This window comes from Alternaria atra, assembly GCF_907166805.1.
Source record: "Alternaria atra isolate CS162 genome assembly, contig: 23, whole genome shotgun sequence".
Lineage (NCBI taxonomy): Eukaryota > Fungi > Ascomycota > Dothideomycetes > Pleosporales > Pleosporaceae > Alternaria > Alternaria atra.
Window position 1 is genome coordinate 498,059 of NW_025091321.1, and position 14,220 is coordinate 512,278.

Sequence of the window (14,220 nt, forward strand, 5' to 3'; positions counted from 1 at the left end):
ACCCAGCGACCTCCAAGCCGCGACCACGCACCTAACAAACACGCTAACCAACCTCTTAACCACCCACTCTACTCTCCTCTCAACCAGCATCAAAATTCTAGAACAAACCCAACAAGGCGCCCTATCCAGACACACCAAATCCTCTGCCGAGCTCCTGCATACAAAAGCCACGTTACTCGGTCTACAAGCTAAGATTCACACTCTACTTCATCCCCCACCAGCGGAGTTTGTGGATGCGTTGAAGGAGTACAGAAAGGGGCTGGGAGGCGGTAAGAGGGCGTTGTGGGATCGGGAGGCGCTGGCGAGGCGGGAATTGGAACTATATGGGAAGGCGGGGGAGAAGGGGATGAGGGATCTGGCGAGGAGGAAGGAGGGTTTGGCGAAGGAGGTCGAGAGGGTCGAGGCGGAAGTGAAGAAGTTGGAGGGAGGAAAGTGATGTGGTGTGGATGCAAAGGCACTTGGCGGTGGTAAAGGATACATGTACTTTTGTCATAGTGTTGTAGTAATGATGGGTGCAGCTTGACACGACGCGGATTCTTTAGTTTTCATGTTCAAATGCAAGTCGTGGTAGCTGGAGCTCATGCTCTACACTAAATAAATATGCCAAAGCCTTTCACAGAACACCAACGCCCGTGTATGCTTCAGTCTGAACTCCGTCCCGAACGCCAGCGTAACGAAACAGATGCACACGGGTGATGCTTGAAACAAACCATTCAGATGATAATACAACAGACCTCTACATAACAGTGCAGTTCTCCTCTTGTTGCTTCTGGTTCGTCCGACTAAGACGTTCACGCTTCATCTGAACTTTACTTCCACCACGCTTAAGCTCTTCAAGACGCTCTTGGGCTTTGGGGAATTTGTATGCTGTAAGAACGTTAGTCAGTACTCTCTTTTCTTACTCAACAGAACAAGATGAAATCTTACCTGCAGCCCGTCCATACCACCGTTTCGCCTCGTCCAGACTCCGTGGGCAACCTATACCCACTTCGGTGAAGTAGCCCATGGCGAATAGCGCCTTTGGCAGTGGCGGCTCTGCACATGCTGCTTTCCGTGCCCAGAGATAGGCCTCGGTATCGCTTTGTTCGAGGATGCCAGATGTACCTGTAAGGTACCAGCCCGAAAGTGCGAGTTCACTCTGGTGTTCTTCCTGGGCAGCGGCTTTGGTGTACCAAGCAATACTTGTGCGCGCGTCAATAGGGCAGCCAAGGAGTCCGTATTCGTAAGCTTGTCCGAGACGGAATTGAGAGAACTTATAGCCGAGATCAGCTGCTTGGTGGAAGAGCTGTAGTGCGTATGCTTCATCGCGTATGACGCGTTCGTTGCCGGTTTGCGCTTCGTAGATGAGCGCCAATTCGTGGAGTGCGTGAGGATTGTCTCGATCGGCTCGATCGGCGGCTCGCTTGAGCATGTTGATGGCTTCGCCAAAGTTCTTCTGCTGGCCTAGAAGTCCTTTGAGAAGAATCATACCCATCTTGTACATCGCAGGTGTGTCTCCCAATGCGGCGGCCCGCCGATACCATTGTACAGCTTTGAGGGGATCTTTCTTGGTACCACCGCCTTCTTCATGACCCATCTCACAGCAAACAGCTGTACGGTATGCACTTGCGGCATGACCTCCTTTTGCTGCTGATTGGTAGAGCGTGAATGCCTCCTTGGTGTCTACTTGCAAGCCAAGCAACCCTTGGCCATAGCAATCGGCAAGATAGAACATCGCATCTGGGGAGCCATTGCTGACCAGCTTCTTGATGATCTTGTGGGCTTCGAGGATGAACTTCTCTCGGTTCTTGTTCTTCGTCCTAGAGTCGGCTGTGCCTCCTTCATCAGCGAGTACACTCGACGCCTCTACAAGTTTCTTAGATAGTTTCAGACCCGTAACAACATCGGCTGGGTTTTGCTTGAATGTGTTGCGCAGCCTGTTCAGCTCATCGTAAGTCACCGGGTGTGGCACTAAGCCTTGTCCGCTGTGACGTTGTGTGGACGGTTGGCTTTCATAGCTGGTACGCCCAGGCTCACTGTTGTACTGTCTGACGGGCGGTGGCCTTGCGTTTTGAGGCGCCTGGGGCTGTGGCGCCTGCTGCTGTTGTTGTACGAGGCCTTGTCGTACAGGCATCGGATGCGCTGGTAATGCGTCCGGGTTCGATGGCGGTTGAGTAGTGCCGGGTCTTCTCCCAAGTGGGTCGCTCGGATTGCGTCCTGGTGCAGGTGCAGCTGTTCCTGGTCGTTGGATGGGGTTCCCAGGTGCAGGCGATGCGAAGTTCCTCATTGTGTTCGGAGGTGGTTCCGAGTAGGTAGTGTCATCTGAGTAGACTCTCTGAGGCCCAGGTGGAGGACGCCCATATCTAGGGTCCATATTGCCCGGTTGTCCATGCATTGGACCTTGGTTAGGTGGTCCACTCTGCATGCCACCAGGTGCAATTCCCCTCTGAGGCGGCTGCCGTCCTCGAACGCCGTTGGGCAAACCGTTGGAACCTCCGAAGCCGGTGTTCGCCCTTGGTACACCCGGCATTGGGGGAACATCTGCGGCCATTTCATGTACACCATTCGCGTACTGTCTGTCAAGACCAGGCTGTGATCGACTTCGCTGCATCTGCCCCTGAGGGTTGTTATGCCCTGCATTCATGGGAGCAGCTGGTGGAGCGTAGGCACTGATATCGTGGGACGGAGACAAGTGATTGTCAATTGAATCGCCTCTCCGGTGCTTGTTGTTGGTCTCCGGGATGGCGTCGAAGTTGGGCATATCTATTGCAGAGTCTTCTTGTCCATAATAGTCGTCGTAGAAGTTGTCCAGCCCATGTTCTTCGCCCTGAGCCCGTTGTTGTTGGTTCTGGGCTTGATGCTGGTGTTGCGGTGGCGGCTGCTGCTGTGGCACCTGGGGCATAGGAGGTCTCTGTCCATGCTGCATTGGTGGTCCATTCTGTTTCACCCCACCCGCAGTCGAAGGCCTGGGAGGTATGGGATTTGGTGATGCAGGACCATAGTAACCGGGCACAGCACCGGGCTCAGCGAACTCTTGCTGACCATCATACCCGGTCCCTTGATTCCCATGTGATAGCGTATGAGGCATCGTCGCAGATCGCTGTGTGTTTGGGCCGAAAGCTCGCCTTGAGGGCGACATAGGGTCGGATGTGCGATGTGGTTGTTGTCCTCTGCCGGTATCGACGTTCATAGGTGGTGGTCGCTGTCCGGGCGGCATCCGGTTAGGGGCGTTGCGTTGACCTTGGCCCTCGAAATGCCCTGAGTCCTGCCGAGGATTGGGCATCGACCTCTGCTGTGGTGCCACACGGTTCTGCTGTGGCATAGGTTGTCCTCGCCCTGAGGAGCCCGCGGGCTTTGCTTGCCCTCCGCTGTCCTTTATGTTCATCTGTGCCATGCTCTGGTCGAGGGGTTTTGAGCCCGCTTGCTGCGGCTTCTGCGTCGGGAAGGTCGGAAAGGGGTTGTCATAAGCAAGACTCTTGGGTGATGTTGGTTGGAAGAGGGAGCGATCCAGGCCTGTTGACGGTGATTAGTACGCGATGTTGTGATGTAGACGTATAACACTACGTCCTCCCCACATGAACAAACCGAGAATTCGCGACATACCTGGTGGCCTCGACCCACCTCGTCCTTGTTGTGGGTTGGGCGGCGGTGCATTTTCTCGACCTGTCGGTCTGCTTCGCGGATCCTGTCGCTGCTGTGGTGGCCGCTGCCGTGGAGGCTCATTGTAGGCTTGCTGCTGAGGACGCTGGTTCTGAGGCGGCGGTCTCCGTCCCTGATTCTGCGCGGGTGGTGGCTGCTGGTAGTAGGGCTCGTTATATGCCTCTTCCTGATAGTACTGGTCTTGCGGCGGCGGTCTGCGGCCCTGCTCTGGCTGGGCCGACCTCGAGTATCCGCTCACGTCTTGGTAGCCACCATGTTGCTGCGCATTGCTCCATCCCCCCTGCTGCTCATAGTGGCCGTTATTCCATTGCTCATTGCCGCCCTGGTCATAGCCATAATCATAGTCGTAGTATTGTTGGTCATGTTGATTGTCGTAATTCTGGTATTCTTGCTGCTGCCTTTGCTGTGGCCTCCCCTGGTCGTAATATTGCTGTTGCTGTTGCGGCTGCGCGTAGTTGTCGTATTGTTGTCGATGCGCCATGTCGGCGGCGTTATCGGAGAAGCCTGGCCCGAGGCTGTCTATCAAGAGGCTAGCGAGCGATGGTGATCGCGTCCGACCGGCGGGGCTGCAGCTCTTAAGGGCACCTGGGGTGTAATCTCTCTAGAGCCGGAGCTCGTCAGGCTTGTTCGTAGCGTGTGCTAATAGTCGACGTACGTATTTCGTTGGCCGTGTTGGCTGTCAACAGGGCTATGTGGTACTTGACAGGGGCAGTACAAACTCAAAGAAGTGTCATATGCCCACCAAGAACAAGGAAGGCCTTATGAAGGTGAAAGTCAGAGTGATGAAGGAAGAATGTCAAAAGTGAATCCTCTCAACTGCACATGCTCCAGAAAGCAACGCCAATGGGGGCTGCCGCTGCCGTCCTCAAACACGGGGTGACCTCCAATTAGTTCGATCTTACGTTTCAACCCAGTCTGCCACCCTCCGCTGGTGCAACCCAGGAAATGAATAACAAAGGGTCCCGCTTTAGCTTCCTTCGGCTTTGAAACGCCGACCCAGCACGACTGGGTTTGCATGGAGCAGAGGAATCGTTGTCGTTAAATTGCATTCGCACGCAAGTAGATTAAATGAAGCCTCTGCCGATTTTACCAAGGTAGCACCGTCAGCTGAGATGAATGGAGAATTCCGAGGATGATCAGTGTCAGCGCTGCAAAAAACAACCTAATTAGTCTGTGTCACGCAGTCCCTATACGAACCAAGTCGCAGAGCCGCTGGAGATCATACACATCATGCAGTCGAAGAACGGCCTACCAATGAACGCGCGTAGATGATGATGCTGATCGCAGGCCGCCTCGGGTAACCGTTCGCCGCCTGCAAGCACTTGAGACCCACTTCACAGATGATGCAGCATTAGTGGCGGTGCTTTCACGTGATAGTGGCTGTGGCTGTGGTGCATGTTGCTAGCTTCTTTCGACGACTAATCCATGGCACTTGGGTGGATCGTCGACTTCACCACTCAAGCTGCACAAGAATCCACCAACAACCACGATACCGTGATTTTTAGGCCGCAAACACAACAGACAACCTATAAAAACTTCTTCGGATACTTAGAGCATCGCCTAAGAGACACCATGCCATCTGCGTCGACATATATCAAGGCCATCTCAGGGTATATTCACAACACTGCCGCTGTATAGCAACAAACTGATGATAAACAGAGGCGCATTCCTGTGCATAGGCGGTCCTGCGCTCGTCTGGTACGTTACGCCGACTGAGGAAGAAATCTTCAAGGTATGTCTACTTTGCCACATGTATGCGCCCGACAGCTGCTTATGTTGCTTGCAGAGATATAGCCCGGAACTACAGAAGAAGGCTCTCGCGGGAAGGGAGCAGAGACAGAAGGACTTTGACGCATTTGTTGGTCAATTGAAGGAGGCTGCGCGTTCAGACAAGCCAAGTAAGTGTTGCTGCTGCAGCCATCTTCAAGATTGCGCTAACGAAATTAGTCTGGGCTGCACAGAAGGAAATGGATGCAAAGAGGTCAGAGGAGGAACAACAGATCCGCAGGGAGGAGCGCGATGCATATGCTGCTGAGAGTCGGAGAAGACAAGCAGAGATCAGAGCCAGCGCCAAGTAGTCAGCCCATGCCAGACGACTTTCTCTTCACCGTTGTATATGTATTTGTATCACGAATCTACGCTTCCAATTGTAGTCTGGGTTTCATTGGAAACCAAGACTGTCCATGAGACTCTCAATGTGCTTTTGCGGTCTCATCGGTAGATTGGTCTGTATATCCACAGTGCGGTTACGTGATGGAAGTCGAGTGCTATGGCGAGGTGTCGATCTCGTGACATGGAGTGAGTTTCGCGAAACTTGGAACGCGCATCTATTCCGAACTTCCATCTCGCCCCACCACGCCCATCGGAGCAGGACCCAATGCCCAGCGATGCGCAAGCCCCCGTGAAGCTCTCGCTGCCTCTCGTACGCACAAATTGCAACATTCGCATACAATATACTGATGACATCATAGGAGTTCCAACAGGACATCTTCAACGAACTGCGCGAGGAAGATGAGCTCGTCCTCCTTGCGCGCGGCCTCGGCCTCTTGCGCATTGTAACCAACCTCCTTCACTCTTACGATGCTGCTGGGAACAACCTCATACTGCTCGTCGGCGCTGACGATCGCGAGAATGTGTGGATTGGCGAGGCGTTGGCCGAGCATGCGGCGGTCAGTAATGCGCTCAAGTGCCGCGGGCTGAGCCTGGTCAATACCGATCTGATGAGCGTTGGAACACGCGAGAAGATGTATGCGCAGGGCGGAATATTCAGTATAACGTCACGCATCCTCATCGTAGACTTCCTGTCTGGGTTACTAAACCCAGAAACGGTGACGGGTGTGGTGGTACTGCACGCTGAAAGGGTCGTCGCGACATCCCTAGAGGCCTTCATCCTGCGCATCTACCGGCAGAAGAACAAGGCAGGCTTTTTGAAGGCATTCTCCGATACGCCAGAGCCATTCACTACCGGATTCGCTCCGCTCACCATCATGATGAAGAACCTGTTCTTGACGAAACCGGCGCTATACCCAAGATTCCACGTCGCAGTCGCAAACTCGCTCGAAGGACGTAAGAAAGCTGAAGTCATTGAGCTGGAGGTGCCCATGACGGAAGCTATGCAGGACATACAGAACGCGGTACTAGCCTGCGTTGAAGCCAGTATCAGCGAGCTCAAGAAAGCGAACCCAGGCTTGGAGGTGGAAGATTGGAACGTGGACAGTGCCCTTCACAAAAACTTCGACCAGATCATCAGACGTCAACTAGACCCCGTCTGGCATCGCACAACGTACAAGACACGACAGGTCGTCCGAGATTTGTCGCTGCTTCGTACCATTCTGCATGCGCTTCTGACATATGATGCGGTAAACTTCAACAAGTACCTCGACACTGTATTGGCAGCCTCGCAACCACCGCCGGGATCGACGAAGCAGAACCAGTCACCATGGCTGTTCCTAGATGCGGCCGATACCATTTTCACTACCGCCAAGCGACGAGTATATACTGGTAAGGTGTCCAACGCCGAGTTAGCTAACGCCTCGAACACAGTGCCAGAGTCTCTACAGCCAGTCCTCGAAGAATTTCCCAAATGGACGCAGCTTGCAGAAATCCTCCAAGAGATTGAGCAGGATGCTTACTTCAACCCAACACCGCAAGATTCCTCCAACGGCTCCATACTTATCATGTGCGGCGACCAGGGTACAGCATCACAGCTGAGAGAGTATCTGCAAACCATGTATGTCAAGCCAGAGGGTGTACCGGATGAGGAAGAAGACGAGTACGAGCCATCCGCGAAATTTATGATGCGACGTAAGCTACGTAACTACCTCACTTGGAAACGCGACTTCAGCAAAGTCAGCGCTGCCTTGTTTTCGGAGAATCAAAAAGCCATCAATAACAGCACAGACAAGAATGTTCAGAGCGGTATGCGCCAGACGTCTGGTAAACCTCCGCCTAGCAAGCGACGTCGCATACGAGGAGGTGGAAACGCTGCAGCAGGTCCTTCACGATCAGATACAGGAGCTGTTCGTACAGCAGGAGACCGCGACGCCCACATTGCAAGTTTGATGGCTGAACTGGAACCCACGGAAATCGAAGCAGCGCAAAAGCCTGGCGACGTAGGTTTCGACCCTCTTGACAACATGGAAAGCTACTACGAGCTCTTTGACATGAACTCCCTGATCATCGTACACCCCTACTCCGGAGATCTAGACGAACACATCCTAGACGAGACAAAACCTCGATATGTCATCATGTACGAGCCTGACGCAGCGTTCATTCGGCGTATAGAAGTGTACCGATCATCACACACAGACCGAACGGTGAAAGTCTTCTTCATGTACTACGGAGGCAGTGTAGAAGAACAACGCTACCTCTCCGCCGTCCGCCGCGAAAAAGACGCCTTCACCCGCCTGATCAAGGAACGCGCAAACATGGCTTTAACCATAAACTCTACCGCGAACCTCGCTCCCGAAGAGTCTTTCCTCCGCACAATCAACACCAGGATAGCTGGAGGAGGTCGCCTTGCTGCAACCACCGAACCTCCCCGCGTCGTCGTCGATGTACGAGAATTCCGCTCCTCACTCCCATCATTGTTGCACGGCCGATCCATTGTCATCGTCCCCTGCATGTTAACAGTAGGCGACTACGTCCTTACACCTCAAATTTGCATCGAGCGCAAATCCATCCGCGATCTCATCCAATCATTCGCCAACGGCCGTCTTTTCAACCAAGTAGAATCCATGACGGAACACTACAAACACCCCATGCTACTCATCGAATTCGACCAAAACAAGTCTTTCACCTTGGAACCTTTCACGGATTTCTCAGCTGGTAGCGCTGCTTCTGCTAATGCGTCAGCGACGACCCCAGATCTTCAATCAAAACTCGTCATGCTGACGCTCGCCTTCCCGCGTTTGAGGATAATATGGAGTAGCTCCCCTTACCAAACCGCCGAGATCTTCTCTGAATTGAAAAAGGCGCAGGATGAGCCTGATCCGTTGAGAGCAGTGCAGTTGGGTCTTGATCCTAATCAGAGTGGAGACGAGATGCGAAGCTTCAATCAGACGAGTCAGGACATGTTGAGGGCGCTGCCTGGGGTAAACGAGAATGTGGTCACGACATTGATGCTGAAGAGTGAGAGTATTTATGAGGTAGCAAACATGCAGGAGAGGGAGATTTGTTGGTTGGTGGGGACGGACGTGGGGAGGAGGGTGTGGAGGTTCTTTAATCGATCAGTGTATGAAGAAGTACAGTGGCAGAATTTTAGTTAGTGAAGATAGTGAGGAATGTAGATGTTTAGATGAAGATTATGCATGTATCATTTCTCTACAGAAAAGCACGCAGAGTCGTGTAGAAGGAAAACATGCCACAGGCATTCATCGTCATCATCGCGAAGGGATTATGTATTCTCCCAGCATCACTCAAACCATCCGCCCGCTCGCAAGAAGCAGCATTTGAGCAGCCCGGCTCCCGCCACAGCATACGCAGCAGCCGCGAAGCAAGAACCGAGACAGCATGGCGGATCTCAACTCCCTTCCCTCAAATGTCGTCAATGTCAATCTCCTTCTTGCCGGTGCCGTCTTCGTCCTCCGAATCGCTGTCGTCGCGGTCCTCGTCGAACTCGAAACCGATACCCTCGTCGCCTTGGTCGCCGTAGGTGTCTGTTTCGTTGATCTTTGCGTTTTCGGGGAGCTCGCCATAGGCTTTTAATGAACGGGCTTCGTCGGCTGTGCGCATGTCAGTAACCTTATCTCAGAGTAGTTTCTGTGTATAGTATGTGACTTACCAGAGTACTTCATGATAACGTCACCCTTCTCGTCCTGGTAGTCTCGCAGCGACAGGAGGATAATGTCACCCTGGTTGATCCAGACCTTCTTCCTCAGCTTGCCGCGAATATGGGCGAGACGACGGGCGCCATCGAAGCACTGGGCTTCTAGACGACCGTTTCCGAGCATCTTGACGACTTGGGCGTATTCTTGGCCCTCCTCTTTGAAGACGAGTTCGCGCTTTTCGTTGTCGTTCTCGTTCTTACCCCTACGTCGGTTTTTACCTCCCTGGGATGTGTTAGCATGTTGTCTAAGGATAAATAGGATAGCGCCACATCTCGCGAACACAGAAATGAGGGTCGCCGCCTCGTGGTGAGGTTTGGGCATCATTGCGGTGTGCGATGTGGAGGGGCGCTACAGCCCCTCCAAAAGAGAGTCTTGACGTACCTTTCCCTTGTTCTTCGGCATGTTGGCGGTTGTCGAAGTTTGTTGTTGTTTTGGTGGAGTTGAAGTTCGTGTTTCTAGTAGGAGCTTCGCAGGGCGCAAGTCTTTATGTAGTGGCCAACCCGGTTGTTTGCAGTGTGGATTCCGACTCACTGTGGGAGCCTTTGAGATTAAGCGCTAAGAGCACGCCCTAACCCTGCTTCAGTCTAGCGCTTTGTCGCTCACCCGAAATAATCCATTCGTGGTTCTTGCAATTTCACCCCCACCCGTCTTTCTTTCATCCTACGTCACCGTGCATGTGCATGCGAAGAATGGGAACGCCATGAACAGTGTCTTTTCACTCCTCGCCAAGCAGCCGCCGAAGACGTTCAAAGTCAGCTACGCGCCACAGTACAAGAACTTTATCATAAATCACGTCGCGATCGACCCCTCGCATCCCCTCCACGAGACGCAGCGCCGCAGACAAGCCGAGAAGAAGAAAGAGGGACTATGGTGGCATGCGACAACAGGTGTTGACTTGAACAAGTCTAGCTGTGTAAGAGCATGGGCTAGACGGCGACTGCGCAGGGCTGTAGTAGACGAGCTGAAAGCTCGCGGATACGACGAGAATGGCAAGTACGTCAATCTCAACAAGCTGCAGACGCAGACGCAGACAGACTTGATGGCCGGGGTAGCTGCGGGAAAGACACTAGATCTGAAGGGAAGCCTGAGGCTGCATGTACAAGCTCCTTTGCTTCCTGCCAAGTACGTAGATGTACGCGCAGAGGCTGGGGCTGTCATTGATGCCGTGAGATACGGCATACCAAAGGACGCGTCAGTGGATTATGCCTCAGCGAAGCCAACCAGAGGTCGCTCATCGTCTAGCCTACCTGCTGCTGCGCAACCGTCTCCGTTTCGAGTGACGAAACACACGGTGAAGTCACGCACAAGGTGATGGCGGGCGTTGCACTTAGACCTTGGAAAGCCTCGCTATCATCCATATTACCTCGCGATGACGCGTGTGACATCCGATGCTCTTGGGGGGTCAGCAAGGACTTGGCGCATACAGTAATGCGTCTGCTTTCTTTCCTTGCGGAACACTCGCAATATAGAGTTTGGTATAACGTACTTCACGACTTCATCACCACAGTCGTGTATCGGGAAGAACAGTGAACCAGCGTTTAACAAACACATAGTGCGCAGGTCCTTGTCGACTCATAGCACGTCCACCCAAATCAGCCTGATGTCAGCATAACACCACCTTGCTTCTAAACCTGTGTTTCACTGTAGTTCCGGAACAAAGTTCCGAAGTAGACCTTCTATGCAAATACTTGATTCCCCTTTCTAGTAATTAACATTCCTTCGTGGATTGTAGCGGAGGTCCCACCGGGCCAATGAATGTTGATTACCGGATTCTCTGTCTCCAATTATGTGTAATTTGATATTGTGGTTGTGCTAATGAGTTGTTTTCGGAATGGACGAGCAATGTTCAGCATGCTTGTGTGTGCAACACTACACCTAAATCTTCTTTGAACGCAGCGACCTAACAATGATCAGATTCTTTGTAAATATGTCGACTGATCAAATACTACAAAACGCTACTTGCGGCAAGCATGAATGTGAAGTTGACTATGCTATTGTAAAGTACCCGAATCGACCAATGAGCCGAATTCGGCACTAGATGCGGGTCAGACTCCGCTCGCAAAGGATTGGATAATCATCTCTCTGACCCACCATCGATGACAGCACATCCGCTGTACATTCAAAGTCCTACACACAGTATAAACATTGCTGCGGATCTATATCCAGCGCAAGCATAAACCAAGTCCGAACAGTCAAGCTCAGATACAAGTACCAAAACTACAATCACCAGTATCGCAACCTTGACGAAGAGTCATCACTATCACGAGTCGCGCATCATGGCATCAGAGAACGAGTTCCAGCTCTTCACTTCCCTGAGATATGATCCGTTACTTCTCAAATCGGGCGAGAACTCAAGAGAGATTTTGAACTTCGTAGCACCTTCACCTTTCTACATGCTTGCCTACCATCGAGATCGCATGGTGGAAGCTGCACAGCACTTTGACTTCTTTGAGGTGGAGAAACAATTGAAAGATGGAAAAGCTTTACACGAGGAGTTGTTGAGGCGGGTACAAGAGGAGATCAAGAACACAGGAAAAGATGAAGCAATGAAGGTATGACATGCACCGAGGCATCACTGCACAATACTAAGAATGTCCAGCTTCGACTCCTCTACGACAAAGCTGCGAATCTAACCGTGGAATTCACCCCAGTGCCTGCCGTACCACTCTCTACACTCTATCCCCCATCCCTGGACCCCCCAAAGCCCCCCACCCAACAACACCCGGCCAACACCTTCACCCCCTCTCCCTTAACAGGCGGCGCCCTCACACTCGGACCCTCGGACTCTCTTCCAGCTGCCACATCAACACCGCCTCCCCCACCAGAATGGAAGATCAAATTGGACACCGAGCCTACCCCCTCCTCCCCATTCACCCTCCTCAAAACCACAAAACGCGAGATGTACGACCAATCCCGTGAACGCGCCTTACCCGAAAACCCAGCCGGCCCTGCCTACCGTGAGGTAATGCTCTACAACGAAGTCAACGAACTCACAGAAGGCACCCTAACATCTCTGTATCTCTTCCGCGGCGGAAGGTGGGTGACGCCGCCTGTTGGCGTGCCGTCTGGCGAGTTCACGAGTAAGACCTTGAAAGACGACGGGGCTGATGAGGGGGAATTGAGAAAACCGTTTGCGGGGCGTTGGGGACATTCTACCAGGAGTGCGAAGGTGGGCGCGGGTGGGCAGCGAGGTACAAGTCGGAGGTGGGCGCTGGGGAGTGGTTATTGTATGGAGGAGCCGGTTGGGATTGAGACGGTGAGCGTGGAGGAGGGGGTGTGGGTTAGTAATGGGGTCAGAGGGTTTGGGTTTGGAAGGGTCGTTGAATAAAACCGGGTACGATAATTCCTGTAACGTGTTAGTTACCATGTTTTTTGGCCGATGCTCAGACATGTTTCCGACAGAGTTTAAAGTAAAACTCATTAAATTTATGGTATCAGCACAATAAGTACCAAATTTAGGCTTCATACTATGGTCCTATCGTTGTGGTTCGTCAGTGCCAAACAAGGTTGTCGCTAACCATAATTCAGACTATCAGGCTGTGCACTCAGAACCAGGGGACGAATATGGTCGCGAAGCACAAACATGTCTCGCAATTCCTAAACTCTTGTACACTTGTATCCTCGCGAATACTCCAAACGTAGTTTCAAAGATACTTATCGGCAAACGTACGTTCGCACAACTCTGCAAAATGGCATCTCTCTACAGCACCCGCGAGACTTTCAGCAACATCGCCCTCTACACCACTACGACCCAAACATGCACCTCCAAAAACGACCCGTCTCCATCTTGCCCGATTTGTAGCGAGATCTGTACCTCGTCCTTCATCGGATCAACCCATCACGCCCTCCAGATGCCATCATGCTCTCACATTTTCGGCGCATCCTGCATTGAAACCTGGTTCGACACAGCAGGTACTTGCCCCTTGTGTCGCAAAGACTTCTTCCCCATGAAGCCAATAGAAGTATCGACGGAGATTCAAGAACTTCCGGGTCTCTTCCTTTCAATGTTCGCATTGCTGAGCGAAGTGAAGAAGAGGTATCCTCAAGGAAGGAAGGCGGTAGCAGGTGTGGAAAACATGATCGCAGATCTCGGTGAGATGGTTGTGAGGGATACTGAGGAGAGGAAAGAGAGAAGAAGTGATAGAGAAGAAGCAGAAAGAAAAGCGAAAAGAGCACTAGAGCATAGCCAGCGGGAGATTGAAAATTCAGCGAGAGAAGCAGTGGAAAGAGAACGACAGCGGAGATTGCGCGAGGTCGAAGATGGATTGGAGACAGAGGAAGCGCCGCCACCAAACTACGTTTCGACCACATCCTCTGCCGAGATCACAGTCTCGGAAAGAGTCAGCCTGGGACCCAATTTCGTAGTATCTTCGTCCCCAACTCTACCGTTAGTCAGGCAAAGAACTGCAACCTTTCTCGCCCACGACTCTGGCCCCGATCTCGGCAGCTCCGGAAGGGTCGTTCCAGGTGCAGTTGCCCATACTAGACTACAGAACGCAGAACGTTTGGCGGAGCAAGCCGAAGCATTTGGTTTACTAGAGGCAGCTGAGGATACAAGAAGAAGACGCGCGACTGTTTCCAATACTTTAAGGCTCTTGCGTGAGAAAAGAGCTGCCCAGGTGGAGGATATAGTACGAAGGATAGGGGTTTTACCGTCGAGGGCAGAAGCGTATGCCGAGCTAGATGAAGAGAAGATGTGGTTCAACAGGGGCTTGGTTTGGTGGCAGAGGCGACTTTAGAAATACCGCGGCGG

At 52.5% G+C, this 14,220-nt stretch overlaps 6 protein-coding genes across 6 annotated transcripts; 4 read left to right on the forward strand and 2 right to left on the reverse strand.

Annotated features, from left to right (window-relative positions):
* Window positions 1–736: 736 nt before the first annotated feature.
* Window positions 737–4,120, reverse strand: ALTATR162_LOCUS3755 (uncharacterized protein; the record flags this gene model as incomplete). The annotated part of the gene is made up of 3 exons (XM_043311363.1): window positions 737–867; window positions 928–3,492; window positions 3,583–4,120. 3 exons carry the CDS (start codon window positions 4,118–4,120, stop codon window positions 737–739), a joined length of 3,234 nt encoding a protein of 1,077 aa, XP_043167298.1.
* Window positions 4,121–5,211: 1,091 nt separating this feature from the next.
* ALTATR162_LOCUS3756 (uncharacterized protein) lies at window positions 5,212–5,717 on the forward strand (the record flags this gene model as incomplete). Its single annotated transcript, XM_043311364.1, has 4 exons — window positions 5,212–5,249; window positions 5,299–5,371; window positions 5,426–5,537; window positions 5,587–5,717. 4 exons carry the CDS (start codon window positions 5,212–5,214, stop codon window positions 5,715–5,717), a joined length of 354 nt encoding a protein of 117 aa, XP_043167299.1.
* Window positions 5,718–6,016: 299 nt separating this feature from the next.
* On the forward strand, window positions 6,017–8,906 carry ALTATR162_LOCUS3757 (uncharacterized protein; the record flags this gene model as incomplete). Its single annotated transcript, XM_043311365.1, has 2 exons — window positions 6,017–6,061; window positions 6,111–8,906. 2 exons carry the CDS (start codon window positions 6,017–6,019, stop codon window positions 8,904–8,906), a joined length of 2,841 nt encoding a protein of 946 aa, XP_043167300.1.
* A 268-nt stretch (window positions 8,907–9,174) lies between these two features.
* Window positions 9,175–9,869, reverse strand: ALTATR162_LOCUS3758 (uncharacterized protein; the record flags this gene model as incomplete). The annotated part of the gene is made up of 3 exons (XM_043311366.1): window positions 9,175–9,362; window positions 9,422–9,689; window positions 9,849–9,869. The coding sequence occupies 3 exons, from the start codon at window positions 9,867–9,869 to the stop codon at window positions 9,175–9,177; spliced, it is 477 nt and encodes a 158-aa protein (XP_043167301.1).
* A 298-nt stretch (window positions 9,870–10,167) lies between these two features.
* On the forward strand, window positions 10,168–10,779 carry ALTATR162_LOCUS3759 (uncharacterized protein; the record flags this gene model as incomplete). The annotated part of the gene is made up of 1 exon (XM_043311367.1): window positions 10,168–10,779. The coding sequence occupies one exon, from the start codon at window positions 10,168–10,170 to the stop codon at window positions 10,777–10,779; it is 612 nt and encodes a 203-aa protein (XP_043167302.1).
* A 964-nt stretch (window positions 10,780–11,743) lies between these two features.
* Window positions 11,744–14,206, forward strand: ALTATR162_LOCUS3760 (uncharacterized protein; the record flags this gene model as incomplete). Its single annotated transcript, XM_043311368.1, has 3 exons — window positions 11,744–12,019; window positions 12,067–12,547; window positions 12,996–14,206. 3 exons carry the CDS (start codon window positions 11,744–11,746, stop codon window positions 14,204–14,206), a joined length of 1,968 nt encoding a protein of 655 aa, XP_043167303.1.
* Between the last annotated feature and the right edge of the window lie 14 nt (window positions 14,207–14,220).